This window comes from Dromaius novaehollandiae, chromosome 2 (genome assembly GCF_036370855.1).
Source record: "Dromaius novaehollandiae isolate bDroNov1 chromosome 2, bDroNov1.hap1, whole genome shotgun sequence".
NCBI classification, from domain to species: domain Eukaryota; kingdom Metazoa; phylum Chordata; class Aves; order Casuariiformes; family Dromaiidae; genus Dromaius; species Dromaius novaehollandiae.
In genome coordinates, this window is record NC_088099.1 from 19,026,911 (window position 1) to 19,050,610 (window position 23,700).

Below are 23,700 nucleotides of genomic sequence, written 5' to 3' on the forward strand. Positions count from 1 at the left end.
CTGTAGCTAGAGGATTATTCAAAATGCAACACTGAAGTAACTGTTTTCAGAAACCTACATATCTGTTAAACCTCTCTCTTTGGTTCTTTCTGATGCAGTCTAGGACCTCTCTCTGTTACTGCTCAGCATAGCATGATATGTAGCGACATATTACTGCAATTCAAAAACTACTAAAATGTCGGGCTGACTCCTTGCCTGCAAATTGAACATCCTCACTAAGATTCAGAAGGAATTTGTTCCCTGCGCTACAGCAGGGAAGGCTGTAAGATTTTAGTAGCATGGATGATTCATGGATGGCATTTTACAGGGCCATCTCTTGATACATAAGGAAAAAAATGAAACCAAAGCCAATGGCTTCATTACCCCTCAATTCAGGTATTCATTTTGATGAATATTCTTTTAAATTTTAGGTGCACAGTTAGTGAAACTTGGTTAATGTACAAAGTACACTTAAATATGCTCTGAGGATTCACTATAGCCAAGCCACTCTCTTCTCTGCCTGAGCAGTAGAAAATTCAAAGCTTACTTCCATCTAACAGCAAGGACCCTCATTTTCTGTATATCATTAAGCCCCAGGAGCAGCACAGTGCAGAGCTCAGCCGGGTCCTTCGTGGCCCGCACAGAGCAGCATCTGCAGCCTGATGGCCCAGGCTGCCCTTCCTCCGCGACGGCTCTGACATAGCAGCCAGATGTCTCTTCACAAACGCTTGCTAGTGTCTGGGACTTCCCTAACGCTGACATCAAGCCCTGGCCACACAGGGGCTTCAAAAGCAGTGCTGAATACAGCGGTCTTGCTCTACAGCCACGTCCCTGCTCCTCCCTCGGTGCTGCAGACACCAGGCCTCCCTTGCTTGTGCTGACCCAGCTGTTTATGAGGCCACATGGTGAAAAAGGGAACTGAGCTGGGTTAAAAATAATCCATTTTATCATGCTGGAGTTTTTCTTTTTTTTCTTTTTTTTAACTCAGCAGTATACAGCATGGCCTCACACACAGCATGGGGACAGGGTGCACTGTGGCGTGGGGAGGGCATGAGCAGCTAGGGCTGGGAGGGAGGATGGGATTGCACAAACCAGCACTGAAGCCAAAACCCTGCACCATCGAACTCTGGAGCAAGAGTGAGCACACCAGGGAGGTGGCTGTGATGAGGATATTACTGTAGCAGAGACTCGCAGCAACGGAAGTGTCCCAAGCCAGTGCTGTGGGTAACCGCAATAAAACTCCCTACATGTTCGAACCGAGCAGCTCACAGGAACATTGTCACAGCTGAGTTCACAGTTTCTCTCCAGATGCATAGCTGGTCATCTGCACTGCACTGTGAACATGTGAGGTCCACGCCAGTCCTCTGGATGGGCCATAGCTACCTTACTCTTTCAGCTTGCTCACAGGCATTCCCAAGGCAAGAGCTAGGGACACCTCATGCTGCAGGCAAGGGATACCACCTCATTGCCCCAAGGCATCCAAAACTGTAGAGCAGACCCCCCATATCTGCCCCAAGGGACCCATGCCTCAGGCAGCTGCTGTGCTGCTCAGAGCAGCGTCCTCCTCCTGCACAGAGGCCTGGACACACTGACAGACACTCCCTGTTTTCTTCCATCATTTCTCTATTGTGTGACCACACACAGTGAAAACCATTAGACACGTCAGTATCATTAAAAAGAAACTATAAGAAGGCAGTTATCTGTGTGGCCCAGTACATCTCATGGACATGGGTTACCTTACCACCAACAGAGCCAAGAGAACCAGGAGATGGAAACAGAGACAATGCAACCCTAGATAAATTCAACTCTTCATGCTCTTTTCAACCAGCACCTAGCAACCTTGCTCTAATGTGTTATGTCCTACTGAACCCAGCAGATGGCATTGGAAGCTTTCAAAATGATAAAGCGAGGATTTTCTTTTCTTCTCCCTTTTCAGCACAACTAAGAACAGTCCAATGACACCATATATCTCCCCTCACTTTCAAAAACCACACCTACCAACAGCTTTTTATTAAAACTAAAAAAAGAGACATCTATAATTTAATAGATAATTCATTTTGGGAGAAAGTTAACACTGCATAAACAAGGCAGAGGAGGAAGTGGTGTACAGCAAGCCAGGTAGCGGTATCAAAACAACCCTGCCATGGGAATCTGCTGTGGGAGCTCAGAGGGGCTGCTGCAGGCCTCCCTGCTGGGGCACCCCACCAAAATCTCAGTTTGACAGGAACATCCGTACTGGGTCAGATCAAAGGTCCTTTAGCCCAGTATCCTGACTCCAACAGTGGCATAAATGGGGGAAGAGAAAGTACAGGACAACCTTACATGATACTTCCTTCTTAGTACTCTCCCTGCTTGCAACTATTTTCAGCTCAGGGGATTTTCTGAGCAGGATGTGGTTTATTTGTATTTAGATTGTTCCACGGATTTCTCTTTGAGGTACTTCAGCTTTTTCTTGAGCTCAGATAAACTTCTGGCATCCACAACATAACTTTTAGCAACAATTTTCACAAGTCTACTACACAATCTATGGAGAACCACCTCCTTTTGCTCTGAACCTGGATGCTACTAGCTTCACTTAGTATCCTTGATTTGGAAGACACCGACCAGTTGACCCCCAGCCCTACCTCTCCATGCCACTCACGAGCCAAGAAACCCACATCGCATTCCTGACAAATCTTCTCTTTTCCAGCCTGCAGACTCCTGGCCTATGCAGTCATTCTTCTGAGGTCCTCTCTACTAGGACAATCTATCTTAACTACTGATATTTGCCAGTGAGGCCTACTCTAGATTACTTCAGTCAGTTCCTTGATTAAATTATTCCAATCAGCAACAACGATTAAATGCAGAGTCACAAGTATATTCTGTCAATTAGGATCCAAACTAGCAACATGCTGAACGACCAGTTCTCATAAGGAACGTTAAATGTCTCAAAGCCTTGCTGGTAGTCTGTTTCTTAGCATCAGCTAAGAACCGTCAGAAAAAAGAGACTTCTTGGCACTGGCTCTCTTTTTATGGGTAACTTTACCTATGGCACACAAACCACAACTTTGCAATGGACCCACAGCCCACTGAGGTAGGCTGGAAATAACCTCACTACCTTCACTGGGCTTTGGATCAGGCCTGCTGCATGCTACAAGAGCAGAGGTTGCCTGCTGCACCTCCGTACAAAGCCAGGCCATGAGACTGGACATCAGAAGCACCAAGATCAACACTGAAGGTTCATACCTGTAAGAGATTATTACAAAGCAGCTCAAATAGACATATGTGGCTTCCTGTGGATTTTAGGTACATGAAACACACAACTTTGGATAGGAAAGTATAAAGTTTTAGCTAAGAATTGTCACACACACATCCCTCCAGCAACTTGCTCACTTGGGAAGTAGTGGGTAGTGAAATTGCTTTGTCTACACAAGTGGCAGAAGTCTCTGCTGTTGACCATGACCATTACAAGCTGAGATCTCCACCAAAAACTTCAGGTGACATGCAAAATTCATTAGACAGTGCATAAAAATGCTGACCCAGGATTTTCAGTTCAGAAAGGAATTGGGACAGCCTTCGGTCCCAGGAAATGATGACTTGATGTGAAGATCCATGTAAACCAGTTTCCTCATCTCATAGCTCCTGAGTCTCAGGACAGTTGTTTACTACAGCATACAGAGGTAAGGAGGTCTGGTCCTTACGGATGCCCATTTTTGCTAAGCTAAATGTACAGTGCCTGTAACAACTCTTTGTGAGAATAGTAGAGGTCGTAGCAATGTCAGTCATGATGGGATCACATAAGAAAATACTGTATCTTTAGACAAAGTAACACTAACCTGAGTATGCCACAGCTTACATGCTTCACATGTAGAGAGAGAGAAATTGTTTTGTTACGTGGTGCATACTGTGTCCAGAAAAGGTCATTACAATCACCTGACAGAAAAGTGAAAATATGTCCTCTGAAAAGGATTATTCTCCTTGCCTCTGAAACATCTGGCACAGCAATGAATTATAAAGGAGAATGTTGAAAAAAGTGATCACCTCAGAAGTCACAGTTTGAATGAAAAGCCGTAATATGCAAGTAGAAAGGGACTCCAGAATTTTTCCCACAGAAAAGGAATTTCCCATACTATAATGCCTGGAAAACAATCATATAGGCATTGAAATGTAATACAGTCTAACTGCAGTGCCCTCTTCTGTTGCAGATGTCAAAGTTCTTAATAATGATGAATTGGTAGTATCACTGATCCTTTATGGCTGGGAAAACAGACACAAGCGAAAGTCTGGCTTGATTTTTGGAAGTGTTGGACATCAGTTACTCATTAAGGCCTGAACACCTCAAACATGAGGCTGCAAAAGGCTGTGCTGTGTTCCACCCAGGAGAGCAGCAAAAGGGTCTGGCACAGAACTGTGTGTTCGCCTTTGATCCACCATCTCCTTCACAAGTATCAACTGTCTACAGATAAAGAAAGCAGAAGCACTTGAATATAAAGAGCTTATTTTTTTGAGAGGTTTAAAAAAAAATTTGTGCTCTGATTACATTTTCAGATATAAAGTAAACTCTTTGCCTAAGGAAAACAGGATAGAACACACTGAAAACCTAAAGCGATGGGAACTGAAAGATGTGGTTTCTCTGGTTCATGCCAAAACAAATGACTAAAAGCGGTCAGGCTGCGTGTGCATGAAATCAGAGATTATCCTAATAAAATGTTCTCTTACTTCACCTTCTTCCAACACTGAAGATGAAAAGTAAACTGAAGTTATTTGGGCATCTCATCGGATTCCTTGCCCAAAAATGTATGAATCATTGCTCCCTCCCTGAGGCAGAAACAATAGCCAGAAGCATAAAATAAGTGACTAGTTTTGGATCAAAAGCTTTGGCTTTAGGCCAAATTTTCCAAAAATGATGACTGTTTTTGGATACCTTTCTCTCTGGTGATGAACTTGTGCTATTTTGAGCTTGCTTCCCAGAAAAGCTGAGAACTCACAACCCCTATGATTGAAAGTAGAATCAATACTCAGCACCTTTGAAAAATCACTCCAAACTGCTTCAAATCTGCTGTTAAATGCAGTCAAATTCTGAAGCTATCCCTCCTTGCATCAAAATGACCAGGCTTACCTGATCATTTGGAGACATGTGCATGCACTGTACAGCTGAAACAGCAACTGCCTTACTATAAGGAATTATTCTTTGGACCTATATTTCTCTAATGACTAAGACAACATTTTTAGTTCATTAAAAAGAAAAAAGCTATTGTAAACAAAGAGGACAGCTTTACACAGCAAATAAAATGTTCAAATGCTATTATACTTTTTTTCCACTGTCCTATTATACCTATTATATTAGGTATATTATATTATACTTCTTCTCACTGTCCATTCTCTGTTCTTATTCTCCATATTGTTTATACATTAATCTTGCAAAACTGTGTGCACATACTAAGACTGTAATTCCATATATCTGACAGTGCTCTGCAATAAAGAATATTTCTACTTTTGCTTTTTTCAGTTTATCTAACAATGAATTTTAATCTGAAATATTTATCTGAAGCATTTGTGCTAATGCAATAGTTTCAAAATCTTTCACATAAAGAACTAGAAAATTTCCTGTTGTGTATCCTTGTTTCCTGTGCTAATCATTTGTTCTTCTTCCCACTATCTTCTGTCTCGAACACTGCTAATACTCACCTTCTACCTTCTTAGATGCCATTGTGTTGAATGCATTATGTATATGACTCAGTCTGCAAGGGAGCATATGGGGTGTGAGGAAGAGGAGGGAATGAGCAGTGGAGCAACTAAACACCAAATTACCTGCTGAGATAACTCCACTGTTGCACACAGAAGCTATTCTTCTTGAAAATTTACTTCCAAAATTCTGTGGATCATTAGAAATTTTTAAAAAATTTGGTAGCTTCCAAATTACACCAGCAAAGCTTAGCTGTATAGACTGCACAGGAAAACGTACCCATTTGTGGAAACAGGGGATGATTTGCCTTTGTCTCAGTTTATCCCCAGGAAACCATTTTTTTTTCATCCTAGATTAATTCAGCATTATGCACCATTACCTCCAGATTACTCAAGCACAACCAGCACCAATAAATTATAATTAAATTCACTCTCTGTCACTGGCACATCAGACTGGCTAAACCAGCAAATTTGCATATAGATTACCTTGCTTTTTGTCTGCTTTGAAGCATTTTTAAATGAGGCACAACAAAACCAGCTCCTGGACTAGCACATGCGCATGCGCACACACGCAGTCAACACACAAAACAAACTTTACATTTTACCGCGTTCACAAGTTCTGCTCAGTGCAACAGAAACTGTCACTAGCAAAATGAACAGGTGCCTTCCTTCAAGGTGGAATCTCTTGTTTTTGAGGGCTTTCAGCCTCAGTATATGAAATAAATCACAAAAGGCATTTCCACAGCATTCCCCAAATAACATAGTAGATGGTGAAAAAGAAGATCTACAGGGAATCTGTGAACAAAAATTTGCATTTGTAAATGCAAACAAGACTCTGAGGAACCAAACTACTCTAACTTGTGCACTTGCTGTGGTGCGCAAAATTACTTCTTCTGTGGAGAGAGATCTCTGTTCCCTTTCCACTTCTGTTCCAAGAGTGACCATCCATCTCCACGGGGTGGCAGGGAAAGCCGTGCTGCCACCGGCTCCCTTCTCTCTGCCAGGCAACAGAGACACTGCCCTGACCTTAATAGATGCTGGTTTTAGCGAGAGTCTTCTCTCACACTCGGATGCCCTTTCTTTTTCTGCATATGGAGGTCACGGGGTGGCTTCCTCAGGCCATGATATTACTGCTCCATTGCACCTACACATCTCTACTAAGAAAAGATTCATTTTATCTGATGTCAAAGTGAACGGTGGGATCTTCAAATTTTCATGTTACATTTAGCCTGAGTGGAAAACAGGAAGAATCTGCACATTTACAGGAGCAGATGCTCCAGAAGTGCTTATTTCATTCAGAGGATCTATTTTTATGTGTTGAGGAGTTTTCATCTTGTTTTGTGTTTTTTAAGCGGGGGGCTTTTTTGAGGAAGGAAGGCTTGCTTGCCACTGGCATAAATCAATCAATTTAAAAGAGTTATAGCTCAGCACAGACCAAGTGATTACTAGAAACATAAAACATTTCTTCAAGCTTTATATTTGCCCCAAAGCCTAAGGGCAACTTAGGCTGAAAATCCAATCCTGAAATCCAACTCCACTGCAGCCTCTGCACTGGCCTGCACTCCCATCTTCGGGATCAGCCACATCGGCTCTGGTTTGCTGCACAGAGATGGCTAAAGAGGACCCTGCTCTGGTCCACACCGATGAGCCACCTGTGCTCTTCTTGGTTGGTCCCAGCTGGGCTTTCTCCTGCCTCTGAAAGGAAACTCTTGAATGAGCTGAGCAAAGTGCCTTCTCCTTTGCTAGTAGACACTGAGATACATTCCTAAGTTTGTGCTTAACTACCCTTTTCTCCATTATCTCCTCAGTGTCTTGATACTTAACAAACACGCACAAAATCATCCATTTTTGATCCGAGCTAAAGGATATACAGTAGGGTGCTGATGTGACGGGAAGAAATTATGGGTAACAAGCGCTGACAACTCATCATGATTCTCTAGCTGCAAGAGGAACATCCTCTTCAGGATGGATCTGCAGTACAGAGCATTTGCATTTGAGCTAGTTTAAGCTAGTTGGTCTGGGTGCAGCTGCCAACATCACAGGATGCAAAACACATCTCAGCTGCTAACTAAGTATCCAAGCAACCAGCCCATGATGTGTGTCATCTTGTTGCTGTTACACTAGCAGTCTAACTATCAGTAGCCAAGCCAGCACCAGCTAATTAGCCCAGATATGACAACTGAAGTTGAAATTAAATGGCTAGATTAAGAAAGGGACAGGACAGAGGGAGCTGCCCACTTGGCTTTGCGCTTAGATACATGTTCTGTGTGCTAGCTGGGACAGGCATTCATTCTAGTGAAAACCACGTCACCAGGGTTGTGATTAGCATTAGTTACAGGGATCCTCTTTTCTGAAATTCTTGACAGTCCCTTGCACATAGGTGCAAAAATGCCAGGAATGCTCTCATACAATCTCTCTTGAGTGCTCTTCCCTCCATAAAAACAGACATGACCAAGGTTGGGGAGGAGGTGAGAAGAAATGTGGCATTTTTTCTCCCTGGTATTATGAGGCAGGTACAAATGTACCTTTGGAGGCAGATACAATTTTTATTGGTTTTAGCCCAGTTATTTGTTCAGAGGGCTCATTATTCAAGTGGGGACTGGTGGAAAAGAAGGGATGCTTCCTTCAAGCACGAGGTCATGTTCATCTCCAACTCAGACCATCTCACTGGCCCTTTGCTGCTCTTTGAATGAACAAAGAATATTTCCCCAGTTCTTGAAGTAAGGATGCCAGTGAACTTAACCAGCAAGGTTGGAAATAAATAGGTTTTTTTTTCAACTCAGTGCTCAAAGCTGGGAGAATATGTCTGGTTCTGAATTCAGCAGGATTTTCTGCCCTGCACAGAAGGAAGATATTGTTGAAACTGCTAGGTTCTTCTATTTTTCCTTCACTGTAAAGCGCAAGTTGGTCTCTTGCCTCTAAGCTGGGCAGTGACTTTCATTAAGTTTGAGACACAGCAGAATAAGTAACTTGGCAAATGACTGCTAAGTACTTTGAGACAACAGATCCCAAGGAGCTCCTCAGGGCACTCAGAAAGATACAATTTCATAAAAAAAAAATAGTATGCTATTATTCAAAAACCTTCCAAGTGGTGGAATGGCTTACTGGAGCTAATATGGGCTGCAGACATCTATTTTCCAAAATGCAAAAATCTCCTTTGATTTAGTGCCATCCTCACAGAACAGCCTGCATGGGTTCTGGCTGCTCCTCTTTCAATGACCTTCCCCAAATTGTCTTAAAGACAGACAACTTTCACAGAATTACAGTATCACAGAATAATTGGGGTTGGAGGGCACCTGGACATCACCTAGTCCAAACCCCTGCTCAAGCAAGGTCAGCTAGGGCAGGTTGCCCAGGACCATGTCCAGTCAAGTTTTCAATATCTTCAAGGACGAATATTCCACGACCTCTCTGGGCACCCTGTTCCAGTGTGCAACCACTCTCATAGTCAAAAAGCATTTTCTTATGTTCAAGTGGAATTTCCTGTGTTTCAGTTTGTGCCCATTGCCTCTCATCCTGTCGCTGGGCACCACTGAGGAGAGTCTGGCCCCATCCTCTTTACACCCTCCCTTCAGATGTTTATACACATTGATAAGATCCCCCCTAAGTCTTCTCTTCTCCACACTAAACCATCCCAGCTCTCTCAGCCTTCCCTCATTTAAGAGATGCTCCAGTCCCGTAATCATCTTAGTGACCCTTTGCTGAACTCACTCCAGTATGTCATGTCTCTCTTGTACTGCGGAGCCCAGGACTGGACACAATGCTCCTGATGCAGCTTCATCAGTGTTCAGTAGGGCGGAAGGATCACCTCCCTTGGCCTGCTGGCAATGTTCTGCCTAATGCAGCCCATGAAACTGTTGACTTTCTTTGCCATGAAGGTACACTGCTGGCCCAAGTTCAACTTGTTGTCCACTAGGAACCCCAAGGCCTTCTCTGCAAAGCTGCTCTCAAGCTGGTTGGCTCCCAGCCTATACTGGTACATGGGGTTATTCCTTCGCAGGTGCAGGACCTTGCACCTCCCTTTGTTGAACTTTGTGAGGTTCCCTTCTGCCCATTTCTCCAGCCTGTTGAGGTCCCTCTGAATGGCAGCACCACTCTCTGGTGTAACAGCCCCTCCTCACAATCCTGTGTCATCTGCAAATCTGCTGAGGATGCATCCAGTCCCATCATCCAGGCCATTAATAAAGATGTTAAGCAGTATTTGCCCCAGTATCAAGCCCTAGGGGACACCACTATTGACTGGTCTCCAGCTACACTCCATGCCACTAATCGCAACCCTCTGGGCCCAGGAGTCCAGCCAGCTTTCAAATCACCTCACTGTCCACTTTTCTAGCCTGTGCTTCACCACCTTGTCTATGAAGATGTTATGGGAGGCAGTGTCAAAAGTCAAGGTTAACAACATGCACTGCTCTCCTTTTACTCACAGCACAATTGTTAAGCACAATTTCCCCAGGCTGACTACTCCTGATCACCTTGCTGCCCTTCATGTGCCTGTTAATGGTTTCCAGGACTAGTTGCTCCAGCAACTTCCCAGGGGTCAAGGTGAGGCTGACAAACCTTCTCTTGCAGCTGACATGAAGAAGTAACTGGAAGAGAACCTCAGCAGAGCTCACCATCCTGACACATACGCAGGGGAGGGGAAGAGCTGTGATGACACAGCATGCAGCCTTGGCTGTGGAGAAGTTTCCACCTGGCCTGCACTGAGCTGGGCATCCAAATTCCTTCAGAATCACTAGGTTACCAGTATAATGAAGACAATTGTTTACCTGTTAAATCTATTGTCTTGTGCTCACTGCACCTGTCTGTGAAAGTACTATCATTTCATTTTGAGGACTTTATTCTGAAAATATGGCAGGATGAGAAATATCTCAAGGATGATGGTTTGTTTTCCTTGACATCTCAGAACAAGTGTCTCCCAGCAACAGAGAGATTTTCTTCTGGGATACTTCCATGTGAAAACGGACAAGAACAAAATGTGACTAAGAGTAATAAATTGCTCTTTGTCCTTCACCACACACTTTTGTGTCACCAAGCATCCACTCAGAGACACCAACATTTAACTTTGCTCCTTCCCTTAGCCCACAGAGCTCAAGAAATAATGCATCCTCACACCAGCCTCCAAAGGTAAGAGAAGAAAGACAGGACAGAACTCATCTCAGCTGCATGCCTTCAGAAGAATATATGTAAAACTCAAATTATTGCACAAAAATGATACAAAACACGCAACTCTCCATTGCTTCACTCTCAAAAAAACACCCCAAATGGGAGGCTTAGAGTTTTGAAACAACAGAAGACTTGAACATATCTATGTTTGCTTACTCTTCCCTACCAACCTCAGCCACTGCAAGAGACAGCTGTTAAAGGAATAAGTTTCAGTCAAGTCTAAAACTGAGCCAGTCAGGAATCTACCAAACGCTGACTTGTGGTAATTAAAATGAAGCACAATCACTGTAACATAATCTATTCATCACAAAATAGCATTCTTTAGATATAATGAGCTCATCAATATGATGTTTATTTTAGAATACCACAGACACATTTTAGAAGCATCACAGCAAATATTTTTGCTAAGTATGTTTCATACGTTTATAAGCCTATTACACATAAAGTTTTCCTTAGTGGGCTTTTGATCTTGTTCTTAACACTTCTATAATTACAGTGGTAACATCAGATATCCAATAAAGCAAACATTTAACCTAGTGGTGACTTTTTTTCTGTGTAAGTTCTGATTTACAGCATACCACTTTTCATAAAAGATGGCAGGAAGTCCATAAAGTATTCCCATCGATTACGAACAGTTAAATACATTGCTACATACACCCCAGAAACCATGCTTCTGAACTATTGTATTTTCATCTGGATAGAATGTGAACAACTTTTAAAAACACTTTAACTATTCAGATACTCCTTTGACCACAGTCATCTGTTTTGTATGGGATCTTGTACTAGGATCTAAAAAACACCTGTGGTCTCAAAGATTTGGGAAAGTTGACTTTCCCTTATGTTTTAAACTGACCCTCCATTTCCTTCTGTTTTTATTAGAGGTTTGTAATTTTCAGAAATAAAGCTTATCTGTTGATTTCAGAAAGAGCACCCCTTTTTACAAATAAGGATAAAGGCTTTTTTGCAGAGACATTTGCAGAGAATCTCAGCTCTGTTAATTAGATACATCTGTTACAGAAAATTAGTCTGAGTCTATCAACCACTTCTGTTTGGCCATGGGTAAATTAGGCTAGCAAACATTTTGAAACCGTACAAGAAGTGCTATAAATGTGCAGCTACAACCAGAGATGTGGTATTATAAGTGACCCCTTATGTGAATCTGTTTCCTGTGACTATTTTCTGAGCTGGCAAGATACAGTGTTCTCCAATACTTTGTTTGCACTGCAAAGCATTTAGACAAGCAACAAGATTATCTTCTACCTTGTACACAGTAATTCTACTGTATTCTAAAATCTGCATTAATGATAGATAATAATCAAGACCTAATTACTGCAATATAAAGCCCTAGAAACACACAATACTGCAGGGAACCACAAAGCTCCATTCCTACTACCTGGAGCTATGGGAAAACCATGGGTTTCTGTTCCTTTGCTGAGAGAAGGGCAGAATTCCCAGGCTATCTGCGTTGTTATCAGCAGGAGTGGCGGCACTGTGATACTTCAGCAGCAGCAGGTACGTCATCACGTGAGTGGGTGAACAAAGGCCTTTGTCCTCCTGCCACAAATAGTTTTGCTATAAAATATGCAATCTGAGATGTGTACTTCTGCAAGATTTTGCATCACAGTTCAACAAATTATTGAATAGCTATGACCACACCATACATCATAGGACTACCGGTCCTTAAAATTAAGAAGATTCTTAAGGTATGTTGTTGATCACGAACAAACCGAAGCAGAAAATAGCCAGAATTTTTGCAGAAGACATTCTATCCCATAAAGGATCAGGGGCCTTGGAGTCTGAAATTAACATGTTTGCATATGAAAGAACTTGTATACCACATTTGCAGAACCTTTGCTTGTACATTACCTTTAAGACAAAGCAGTGATCTGTAGGTGCCTTGTACTTCACTTTGTGCTGAGTACCGTAATAAACATTCATATTCTCAAACTGAATGAAGCATGCCAGATCCCGGGACGTCTACAAATGAAAACCAAGCACACCATCGTTAGAAGGAATTACATTTTGGTGCAAGACTCATTAAAGGACTGCTTTCAAAGTGCATGAACACTGATGCTTTTTTAACTTTTTAGAAAGAAGAATTTTAAGCGCGTGCACTCTTAATCTAACAATTGGAAGACGGTCAGTATATATTGGGAATAATATGTAACACTGCAACATTTTGCTGTTGTTCTGATTTTGCTGTGCTTCAGTGCTTTGTGTGGAGATTTTGGCTTAAGACTAACAAGGCTGAATAGAAGAAACATAGTAATAACTTTAATAAAATGCATATAGACCTAATCATACCCTTCCAATTCTGAGGGGAGAAAGTGGTTCTGGGTGGGGGTTTCTAAATTGCTTTAGGAGCTTGCTTTTCCTTCATCTTTGTAACAGATGTAAACTCCCATCAGGAAATAAGCACACATTTTATCTGTTCTGCTTTGAATTTTCTCACATTTCCTGGCACCATTCCTTTTCTGTTTATCATAATATTTACTTGCTCATAGTATGTTGCTGAAATAACAAGATGTCTGTTGCTGGCACACTTTTCTGTGCAGAAGAATTCTGCATACAAAGCATAACTTTTGCTATCCTTTGGAGGGAAACGCAAAAACGGCCCTGTCAACTGGTCATTGCCGGCTAAACCGAGAAATCCTGAAATTGCGAAAAAAAAATGAATAAACCCTATTCCCTCTCTATCACTAAGAACAGGGCTATATTTCAGTGTGTGATGATTCTTCTGTGTTGTTTTCATTCTTATTGTTAGTTTTATTAAGATACGCCCTTCAGTTGGGTTTATTTATGCTGATGCATTTATAAACTCTGTAGTTAACTGGGTTTGCCGGTAAGATTTCTGAGGAGAAGGAAATCTCCATATTCTATCCAGATAGGGCTTCTCTCTCCTGCCAGGCTCCCCTGAAGTTCATGGGATTTTGTCACTGACTGTGATTTTCCAACACTGCAAGTTCTTGAGCATGCTCAAACCCATGCTACGTAATAAGGAGTTGTTCCTTTCCTTTAGGAACCTGTTTATGGCAATTAATATGCATGCAGTTGTTATTTTCTTCTAAGTAAGGAACAAATTTTCATGCAAGGGACAATCACAGACACTTATTGCTACTACTTCTGCAATTTTAACATGACCAGACAAAACAACATAATGAATAGAGATGAATTTTTAAATTGCAATTTGGATTCAGTTGTTTTGTGGCCCAGTCCATTAACAGCATTCTTTTGAATGAAATGCAGGTAGACTAATGCTGAAAAAACTAAGATAAGAATGCTGATGGGTGTGTGTTTTTTTTTTAAAGGCATGTTTGTGAAATTATCTGAAAGTGTCCCTGCATTTTCAGAGGTTTGCAATGTATTTTATAGCCAACACAAAGTGCCAAAGGTATGCCAGACTTCTTTGCTTTTTAATAAAAAATGAAAACACGATCAAACTATGAATTTCTAAACAACTGCAGCAGCTGAAGATATTATTATCCACCAGCTGTTTGTTTCTGTACCTCAATGAAAGATCACTCTGTCCACAGCTGCACCACAGTAGCAAGCCTCATGAGCGTGCTTAGTACCACCTTGACGTGAGATGAACTTGCATAACTATAATTAAGGGCTTTGACTGAGGAGCTCTACTGAAGCCTGCTGCAGTACTTTAAGATGTTAGCACCCTCCCAGAACCCTGCTTATCTACCAGAGATTTCTGTCTCCCCAAAAGAGATCTGTACCTGAGCCTCAGTTGTTCCAACACAGAGTCCAGTCATTAGCTTAAATCACCATTAAATGTAGATTTGGGCTAAGAGACTTTCTCTGGACTGGCTGACACATGGACACATACGTCCTGTCGCTGAAGCTGTTACTGAAGCAAAGAGTTGAGTGTGGTACCACCTTAAAGAGCCATGACTGTCTCCTAAAGAATCTGAGTCAAGATCCTAAATCACTGTGACTGGCTGAGCTGGTAAGGCGGTGATTTCGGAGCGCTCCCACAATTCCTTACTACGGCTCAGTTATAGGCAGGGTGGTACAGAGGCTGCAATGACTGACAGGCAATAAAGTGTTAAACCAAAACAGCTGCTCCAAGGTGATTGCACAACTCCATCCTGACTCTACATTTGCAGTTCATCATCTGAAAAAGGAAAGCACTTCCCTCATCTCAACTATGATGGAAAGTCCCTGAAGGATGAAAAAAGGCTGGAGAAATACCAGTATATGCTTGCCCTGCTTAGGCACTCTGTTGCTGGCCATTGGCGGTGGCAGGCTACAACGAAATGCCCTAGACGGCCTTTTCATTTGACCACTCGTATACTCTTTTCTCTCTTAAGTGTTTTCCAAATAGAGTTCTAATTTCTAATTGATAAGATGTTCTGTACATACAAGATGATTTGAGGACTGAAAGACATTGACTCAGGATCAAGTAAAGTCACAATCAATTGCTGTGAAAGTAGCAAAGCAATCTAGATCTGTGTTTCTCTGAGGTTTGGTTACAAACACAAGTTACTGGAGCAGCAGCACTGCATGCCTCCATCAGCCATGAATTGTTTCTTTTTTTTCCTTTGTAGTTCAGTCAGGGAATGGCAGAAGAGTTAAGTTTCACAGCATAAATCATAACAGCAGAGGTCCACCATTAGCACTAGAATTCCCATCTAGAGCAAATCTGAAGCATTAACAGAGCTGTAAGCAGTAACGCTTCTCCAAATAATAAAAATAATACACTAGTCCCAAAAGCGGTCAATCCACCTTGGAAAAGAGCAGCCAGCTGCCCTCGTATGCAACACACCCTGGACTGCTTTGTTTCTTCAGGGCTGGCAACTCAGACTCTTAAAATACTTTGCAATAGTAAATGTCAGTGCATTTAATTCTGTCAAGCGGATGCCTCTGTCTCACTTCTTTCTAGACAAAGGGCAGTCTTAAAAAGCGGTAAAAGACACAATGCATTCTCTAGGTAAAGATCACTGCAGAAAAAGGATGTACGGCATTTCTGCATGATGGTTACACAGAAAGTTCTTATCAAACAAAGTCAGATTCCTCTTTTTGTGACAAGAAAGGAGTTTACCTGAAAATTTTTAAAACATTCTTCCACAGGGAAGCTGTGTAAGTGGCGCATTTTTTGCAGCACAGCACCAACTGACAGGTGCTGTGTTGTTTTTCCTTTCCCCCATTGACTGCTGAAGGAGCGCTATTTCATTAATGCTTTTATCTATCCACAGAAATCAAAAGGAGGGAAACGTGACAGGATTCAGTGACAACATTCCAATATTTGCACAAGTGGTGTGGCCAAAGTTAGAACACACACACACACACACAAAAAACCCTCTTAGATGCACCAGACACTGCTCTTAAAATGTCACCTTGGGAGTTCTTCACTTTCACCTCCATGAATTGTTTCATTGCTAAAAGGCTTATTTGCCTTCCTGACCTTGGTTTTTCCTTTGGGTACATAATAAATTCCAGAAGCCCGTAGAAGAAAATAACGCCTCTTCCAGGATTTTTTTCCATCTTCTTTTAAATAAAGGGCCCCTTCAAGCTCTGGCACAATGACAGATGTCCCGCAGAAGCTTTCCTATGCAAGGAGAATAATATTACACAGAATAAATGGATTTAAGCAAAACCCTTCTAAAACATAGCAGAAAAAATGCTCCCTTTAAAAATAAAGACATTTCCTGTGACAGTGAATGTATGAATATGGGAAACGCAGTTATAAGGGAGCCAAATACCTTGGATAGGCAAGTGAAAGTTTTCCAAACTAATGTGGTAACCTGGCTGTGCAAGTTACATGCTCACACTGAAAAGGCTTGCAAAACCTCTGTTCCCTGAAAGGTCAAGCAAAAACCTACAAAAGGTTTTAATTAGACAAAGATGTGCCCAGGGAGGGCAACAGAAGAGAATGCTTGGCACCGCTGCTGTTGGTTTTTCACTGCTGCTCTATCTATAGGTTCTGCAGAGAAATACTTACTCTTTTAGAGATTGTCTTTAGAGAGCACTTAGGGCTTTAAAAATAGCTAGAGAAAAAAGTCCCCCTCAATCTTTGCTTTCACTTTCAAATATATGCTAGCATTTACAACACTGTTTGAACAAATACACTCCTTTGCTTGAACGAGCTACTGCTGAGCATTTTTTAATGCCAATGCAAATCATGTTCTCAGTTAGAAGTTACCAAGACTTCTGCTGGTTGAGATTTGGTGCCTTCATGGTGAGATACTGATTTGGAAATGGGAATCCCCAGGCACCTGAGAACAGCATCTTTTTCCTGAACTTTTATCAAAGCCAAAATGCTTGCCCAGGAGAACTGTGATAATCTTTGCTTTCTTATAACTCTGGATTTTTTCTCTCTCAAAGCACACAGCTGAATTAAAACTTCAAAAGGGAAGGCAAGAGACTGAATAGACTTCCTGAAAAAATGCAAAGGTTCTTTTTCTGTTTTAGTACAGCTGATGATTTGAGGTCGTGAGAAATACATCTACTTCTCACTCAAAAGATTATAGTTCTGCTACTGATCAACCTTATTAGTAACAAAAAGTTACAAGGGATCTAAAAGCTGACCTAATGGTGCTGCACAGTATTTCTTTCATTCAGATTCATATAACATTGTTTTTACTGGTTTCATGGCACTAATCTTCATAGAAGCACTAAACAAAACCAGTTTCATGGCACTGGGTTCTAACAACAAAATAATTCTCCATCGTTTAATTTCTCTGATAAATATGCACAAGGATAAAAATCCACATTCTTAGCAGTGAGCAGCAGGTGTAGAGGAAAAGTCACAAACTAAACCGCTGTTGCCAACCATCACAGAGCTTCCTGTTGTTACACATTTGCCCACAAAGACCTAAGCACTATTCTTACAGGGCAGACGCAGATGGAAGCAGGGTTTTGGTGATGGTTGCATCTTCAGCCCAGAAAGTTGGCTTACCTCCAGCAAAGCCTCTTTGTTTTTCTCATTCATTTCTTTGCTTTCGTTCTTCCCTTTGTTTGTCAGGTAGAAATTCTGATGAAGACGCAAAAGAAATTGATGTTAATTACAGAGACAGCAGTACAAATAAGTAGATCACTACAAGCCCGCTCGATAGTTTTTCAGCCTTTCCATCCTGGTGTCCAAATAACAGATACAAGAGGCAGATGTTTAAAGATTTGTCTTGTTGCAGACTACCTTACTCAGAGGCTACCTGCTCGTGAGTTTTAATTCTTTACTTTGAATTTAATTCAAAAGTAATATAAAATTACTTCTGCCTATGTATACACAACCTCCTCCAATTTTAAAAACACTGGCTTAGGTCTTGTTTTTATCTGGCCGTTTTTCTGGAGCAATGGGTTTCATTTTATCATTCCAATTTGCACAGCTTCCTATGTTATTACAGGAGGTGTTAGAGAACATAACATTATATTGCACACTGACGTTGACAGAGAAAATGCAATATCAAAACCAGAAAGCATTTTTTTCTAGCAACCCATTTTTGGTAGTTTGCCCTCCTTCATATCTGGTGCTTTGGACATACTTCAGCTCTTAATTTTAACAGCAAGTGGCTATACTCAGAAGCCTTCACCCAAAGTTACTTCCCCCCTACTTTTACAACTCACTCCCTGCAAAGTATTTTTATCCAATGAGATATCTGAAAACCAAGAAGAAATCAGTGTACTAAATGATCACCATGATAGCTTGGCACATGCAATCCAGATCACTGTTTGAAATGCAGGCCTACATTTCGAAAGATGGGATGTCTGCCTCAGGGCTACGCTGGCTGCAGCGCGTCCACGGGCTTAGCGCAACAGCACACGCAACCGGGCAGCGCAGCCGCTAGCTGCCTGCAAACGGTAAGGCAGCCAGGCGGGAAGCAAGCAGGTGGATCAAGGAGCTATGCCATGCGCTGAGTAGCATTTGGAGCTACACGCTAGAGGCCAGGATGATGCACACAAAGCCCTTGTGTTTGAACACCTTCTAGAGACAAGGATGTGTAGAACAGGAGCTTAGATTTGGAAAATACCTAATACCTGATATATGGGACAGTCCTACTGATTTCCCTGGAATTAGCCAAAAAGTTAAGCTGCAGAACAATGGGTATGAAACCAACAAAACCTGTTTTCTAGGAAATAGACAAAATTGTAAAGCTCCAACAAATTTTGAAAGCTGTCTATTTAAAAATTACTTCTAATTCTGTAATTTTGTAATTTGTCAGCAACTCTGCAGGAAGAAAACAGCAGAGTTCATCTGACGTTTCGTATCTGCCCACCATTTTTTCAGGGAGATATACGCCTCAAGATTATGAGAACGTAGCAACACATTTTCAAACATTGCCAAAACATTACCAAGAGACAAAGGAGAAACCTGCAAACGAAGGAAGCAACATGCTGTTGCTACACCATATGATATAAACACACAAGCAGTGAGTCTGCCATGCCAGCATCTCATGTTTACAGTGAAAAAGCTTATCTGAAGTGAAACCTTGCTCCTCCACACAACCACATCTTCTTTCTCAAGCAGTGTTTTGAGCAGCAGCCTGCCAGAACACAACGCTCGGGGCAGATGGCTTTTGGAAGGCACCGGGAGAGGAAGGGGAAGAAGTGTGGATGATCTCAAAAGCAGTTCTCTAAAAACTGCTTTCTTAAAAGTTCACTGTAAGTCAGACGGGGCCATCAGAAACACAGCCACCTGCAATTCAGCCTATACTTAGGCCATATCTATGGTATGGATATAAGAAACTGGAGCTTCCAACAGAACAGCCGCTCTTAGGAAACACTAAAATTCTCATATAGGATTTACAGCAGCACAAAGAGCCTGGGCACATTTTCACTGTGCTCATCTGGCTTGGTCAGACATCAGTGCACTGATAATGAGAAAACAAAGCTTCTCTGATTACAACCGATTCACGTTCAAGCATCTGGCATTTATTTAGCAAAAGCACAGACCACTCTGTGCCTACACAGCCAAGAGTAAAGAAACAAAGTCTGTAATGACATCCATGCTAGATCACTAACAAAGCAGATTTTTCATTAGGGAAACAGGGCTCTGTGACCCAAACCAACGTTACACAGGTGTACAATTTCATCTTTCTCTTGTCAACACGCATTCCATTTATTACTGAGTACCTCCTTTATGCTTCTGCCTCCCTGATATCTGGAAGTATGTAGTGCTTATTATTTGCCAGTGGCTGAGGACCTGGGGAGCAGATTGTACACTGTACTTGTTTTCTCAGTGTGTGGTCTCCTATTTTTGATCAGAAGCATTCATCATACAGGAGGCAAGCACACATGTCCACAGGAGGTCATTCCAAGTCCAGTAGTCAAAGGTCATGATAAAAGGCAAGCTCTTTCCTGTCCGAAGACACCCCTGGGAAAAGCACGTTTGATTTGGGATGTCAGGTCAGTTCTGCAACAAGATTTGGCTACAGGCAGCTCTCTGCCTAAGTCCACAAATGTGAGAATTAACTGGTTTTTTTACTTCCAAAAGAAGGTGTCTCTCTTGACAGACAGCTGAGCTTACTTAACAGGATAGATTCATCCTCTTGGGACGACGACCCAAGAATGTAAACGGTTGTTTAAACTAACCAAAGTATGCCGGCACACTTTGTCTTTGGTTTTGCTTTGGGTTTGTTTTTGGTTATTTGCTGCAGAGATGAACAGTCGCACATTTTTGCTGAACTCAGCCCTCTGCCTACGGGGGACCTGGACCAGCTGAAGCCACCAGAGGCAGTTTTGATGTGTACTGCTAGCCAGGTACGACATCCCCGAGAGACGTTATGCCAGCACTGCCCCCGGGCTCACACAGGGCTGGGTAGGACAGTGGCAAAACTAGCTGATGACCCACCTATGGTTTTACATTACAGGGAACTCCTTACACACAAAGGGAACTCCTGTAAAGATGTTATAGCCAGCTTCAGTTAACTTTGTGCTTCGTACTGTAACCTGCAAAATTCCACAAGCTTTTGCACACAATCTTTCTGCTTAGCCATTTCCCTTTTCTGGAGAGGCAGGCAAAAAAATATCAGGCCAGATCTCTCTCCACTGTACAACCCTTAAACAGCAGTAGAAGATGGAAATGGTTCTGAATAGTTTCAAAACAAACAAACAAACAAAAAAAACCCTCTGGTGTCACATGTAAGCAAACCAAACTTGGATCATGGCAGAAACAGTAGCCCTAGCTATCGCACTGCCAAGCCTTCTGAGCCATGTTTCATATCTCTGTATTTGCAGAAAGATTTTGTTAAATGAAATAACACCTCTCTCCTGCCTTTCATCTTCTTTCACGCGCTGCCCCATTGAAGCTGAAATGCAGCAGCTACTTGTCAGCACGCAGCAACAAAGAGGTGTTCAGGGCAGCGTTCTCCCTCTGCCTCTCCTGCAGCCTGGATTGTATTTTTGCTTTCAATCTACTGAAACCATTTTTCCAGAAGACTTGCAAGGTCCACGAGAGCACAGACCAGGCAGTGTGCAGCAAATGAGGCAGCTGCTCCATACTGATGGCCATCTTCTTTGTGCAGTGAGCTGTCTGTTTTCCCTCATCCAAGCTGCACGGGGAATGAGGCAAAACGGGCTGGCTCACTGACTCATATGCTGCACGAGGCCCGTTTAGACTGTGTACTGAATGCAACAAGGTTTATGCAGGAAAAATAAAACAGAACGCGGTCGTACCTGCAACCCATATCATGCTGGGTGGCCTAAAAAGATGCAGATAAAAATATTAGGAAATACCTATAATCACTCTGAAGATCACAATGTAAATAAGGATATGAAGCAAAAGGCAAAGCTCTTTCAAGGTCCAAAACCTGATTTTCAACTCTGTTTACTTGATTTTATAAAGTTTGAAGAAAACTACTATACCTAACTTTTCATGCCTTAAGGATGATGACCTTTGAATATTTTAAGAAGGGGGAACACAGGTCAAATGAAAGGCATACTTAAGAAAGGATGCAGCTACAAACAAAACGCTTAATAGACTGATTAAAAGTTGCCTGTAAAACAGTTTAACTGTGTAAGGACTGTTCCTGTATTACCATCCCAAGGCAGAAAAATAAAAATATTTATCCAAATAATATCTTCAAGTTGAAACTATACCCTGGTCTGAAATACACTAATAGAAAAAGAAATTAAGATCACTAAATATTGGGAGCACAGCGAAAAACACTTCTCCTCTCCCTTTTCAATTTATCTGTGCATTTGCCAGCACACTGAACAGTCATTTTCAGTGCCACACTTCTGCTCCCTTCAGAGGGTAACAGTGGAGAGAAAAACATCTGATTTGCAGAATCACTAATGGTTAATAGGTGGTTAATAATAAAAGTATCACCGGCTGGATACCAAGAGATTTCACTGTCTTCAAAACACATATTTGAGCGTGGAACTCATTACAGCTGGCCTGTTAAGAAAGACATTAGGAATTCTCACTCCATATCCTTCCCATGCTGTTCAGTACTCTTGCTTTTGGGAAGAAAAAAAATGTGAATTCAGTGCATGGGTTCTCTATTGGAGGATAAAGCTCTTGCTTTTGCTTTATCAATGGGGGAGAAAAAGCATAAAGTACTCACTGTATCCAGATTTTTACCAATTTTTGTAAATACTGTACAAAAAGTTACATAAAAATGTACAGAATATGCATGTGGTGCCACTTACACTGTTTGAATTTCTCTTATCTGCTTCTACCAGCAATAGAGAAACACAGGAAATGAAAATTCACCTAAGCAAAAATCAAATATGCAGTGATTTAAAACCATGACTAACATTTAGAGTCAGGAGTTTAGATTCAGCTGTCCCTTAGAAATAACCTTGCTTAAATGAAACAAAAGTGTTTCCTACATTTTTCATTTTATTATAGTCTCTTTTAGCTGAGAATTATTCTTTGAGCTCTTTGAAAAGAGGTGTTAAAACCTGACAACCTTTCCTTTCAAAGGTCAGCACAGCATCCTTGGACCACATGACAGAGCATCACCTTTCCTATGTTATAAAGGTTTTCTTTATTTACACATGTACTGATATGTATTTTTGTTTCACTCTTTAGTCATGGACTCGTGACCTTCTGTCTCTATAGATGAGTCACTGACGCCATTCGTGGAACAGTCTTGAATGGTGAATTCCCTGCGAGGTAAATTACACTACAGCAAGGAGTGAAAGTGTGCCTGTCTTTGTGAAGAAGGGGAGACCTGAGGGTTTTGCAAAGGCTTTTTTCCAAAATGCATTCCAAATGTGCTTTCAAAAATTGTTTTAAGAAACAAAGCTGCAGATAAATATTAGAGAGGACCTGCATGAGAAGAATGACATTCTTCTGTAAGCAGCCACTAGTATTAGCTGAGCAATATGTTGCAAGCACAGACACAGAGGATAACTCCTGTATTTCAAAACTTCAGTACCTCTTTAGAAAATGAAATGTTTAAATAATTGTTGTTTAATCTATATCAGGTACATGTCTAGTTCATAGAAAAAAATAATGAATATTAGCACAGGTCACAGATCTCCTCCAGAGGTCCACCTGTGGTGATGGTGGGCCTGTGTTTTAACCATGCATCTGGATACCTTTACAATTGGATTTTTTTTAAAGCACTAATTAAATCACTAATTTGTCTAAGAAAAAATGGTGGGTGCCTGACCACCCTTGGAACCTGCCCGACTCTTTCTTCTAGAAAAAAATCACAAGTTACAAATCTGAGACTTCCATCTCCGCAGAAAACCTCTGACAGAACGAGCACTAAATAAGAGCACAATGAGTAACGCTGGTGCTGCTGCATTACAACTGGCTGCCTCAAAAAAAGCACTTTGTAATTTCTGTACTCCCAGAATGAGTTCATGAAGCAACCTTGACATAATCCGAGCTAGGAGGAGGAGGAGACCAGAGGTACTGAGAAGACAGTACCAGAGCACTGGACTGCAGTTTCCCATTGGTTGCATGACAATTTCCATAAGTAGTTAGCTACA

At 41.7% G+C, this 23,700-nt stretch overlaps 1 protein-coding gene across 1 annotated transcript in view; it reads right to left on the reverse strand.

The window, feature by feature from the left end:
• Positions 1-23,700, reverse strand: part of APBB1IP (amyloid beta precursor protein binding family B member 1 interacting protein) — a 64,824-nt gene that overhangs the window by 7,884 nt on the left and 33,240 nt on the right. Inside the window, exons 8-10 of the mRNA XM_064505891.1 lie at positions 17,714-17,788; positions 16,220-16,363; positions 12,673-12,783 (exon numbers count right to left, since the gene is read on the reverse strand). Of these exons, the coding sequence (XP_064361961.1) occupies positions 12,673-12,783; positions 16,220-16,363; positions 17,714-17,788 (330 nt within the window). The remainder of the gene's footprint in view (positions 1-12,672; positions 12,784-16,219; positions 16,364-17,713; positions 17,789-23,700) is intronic.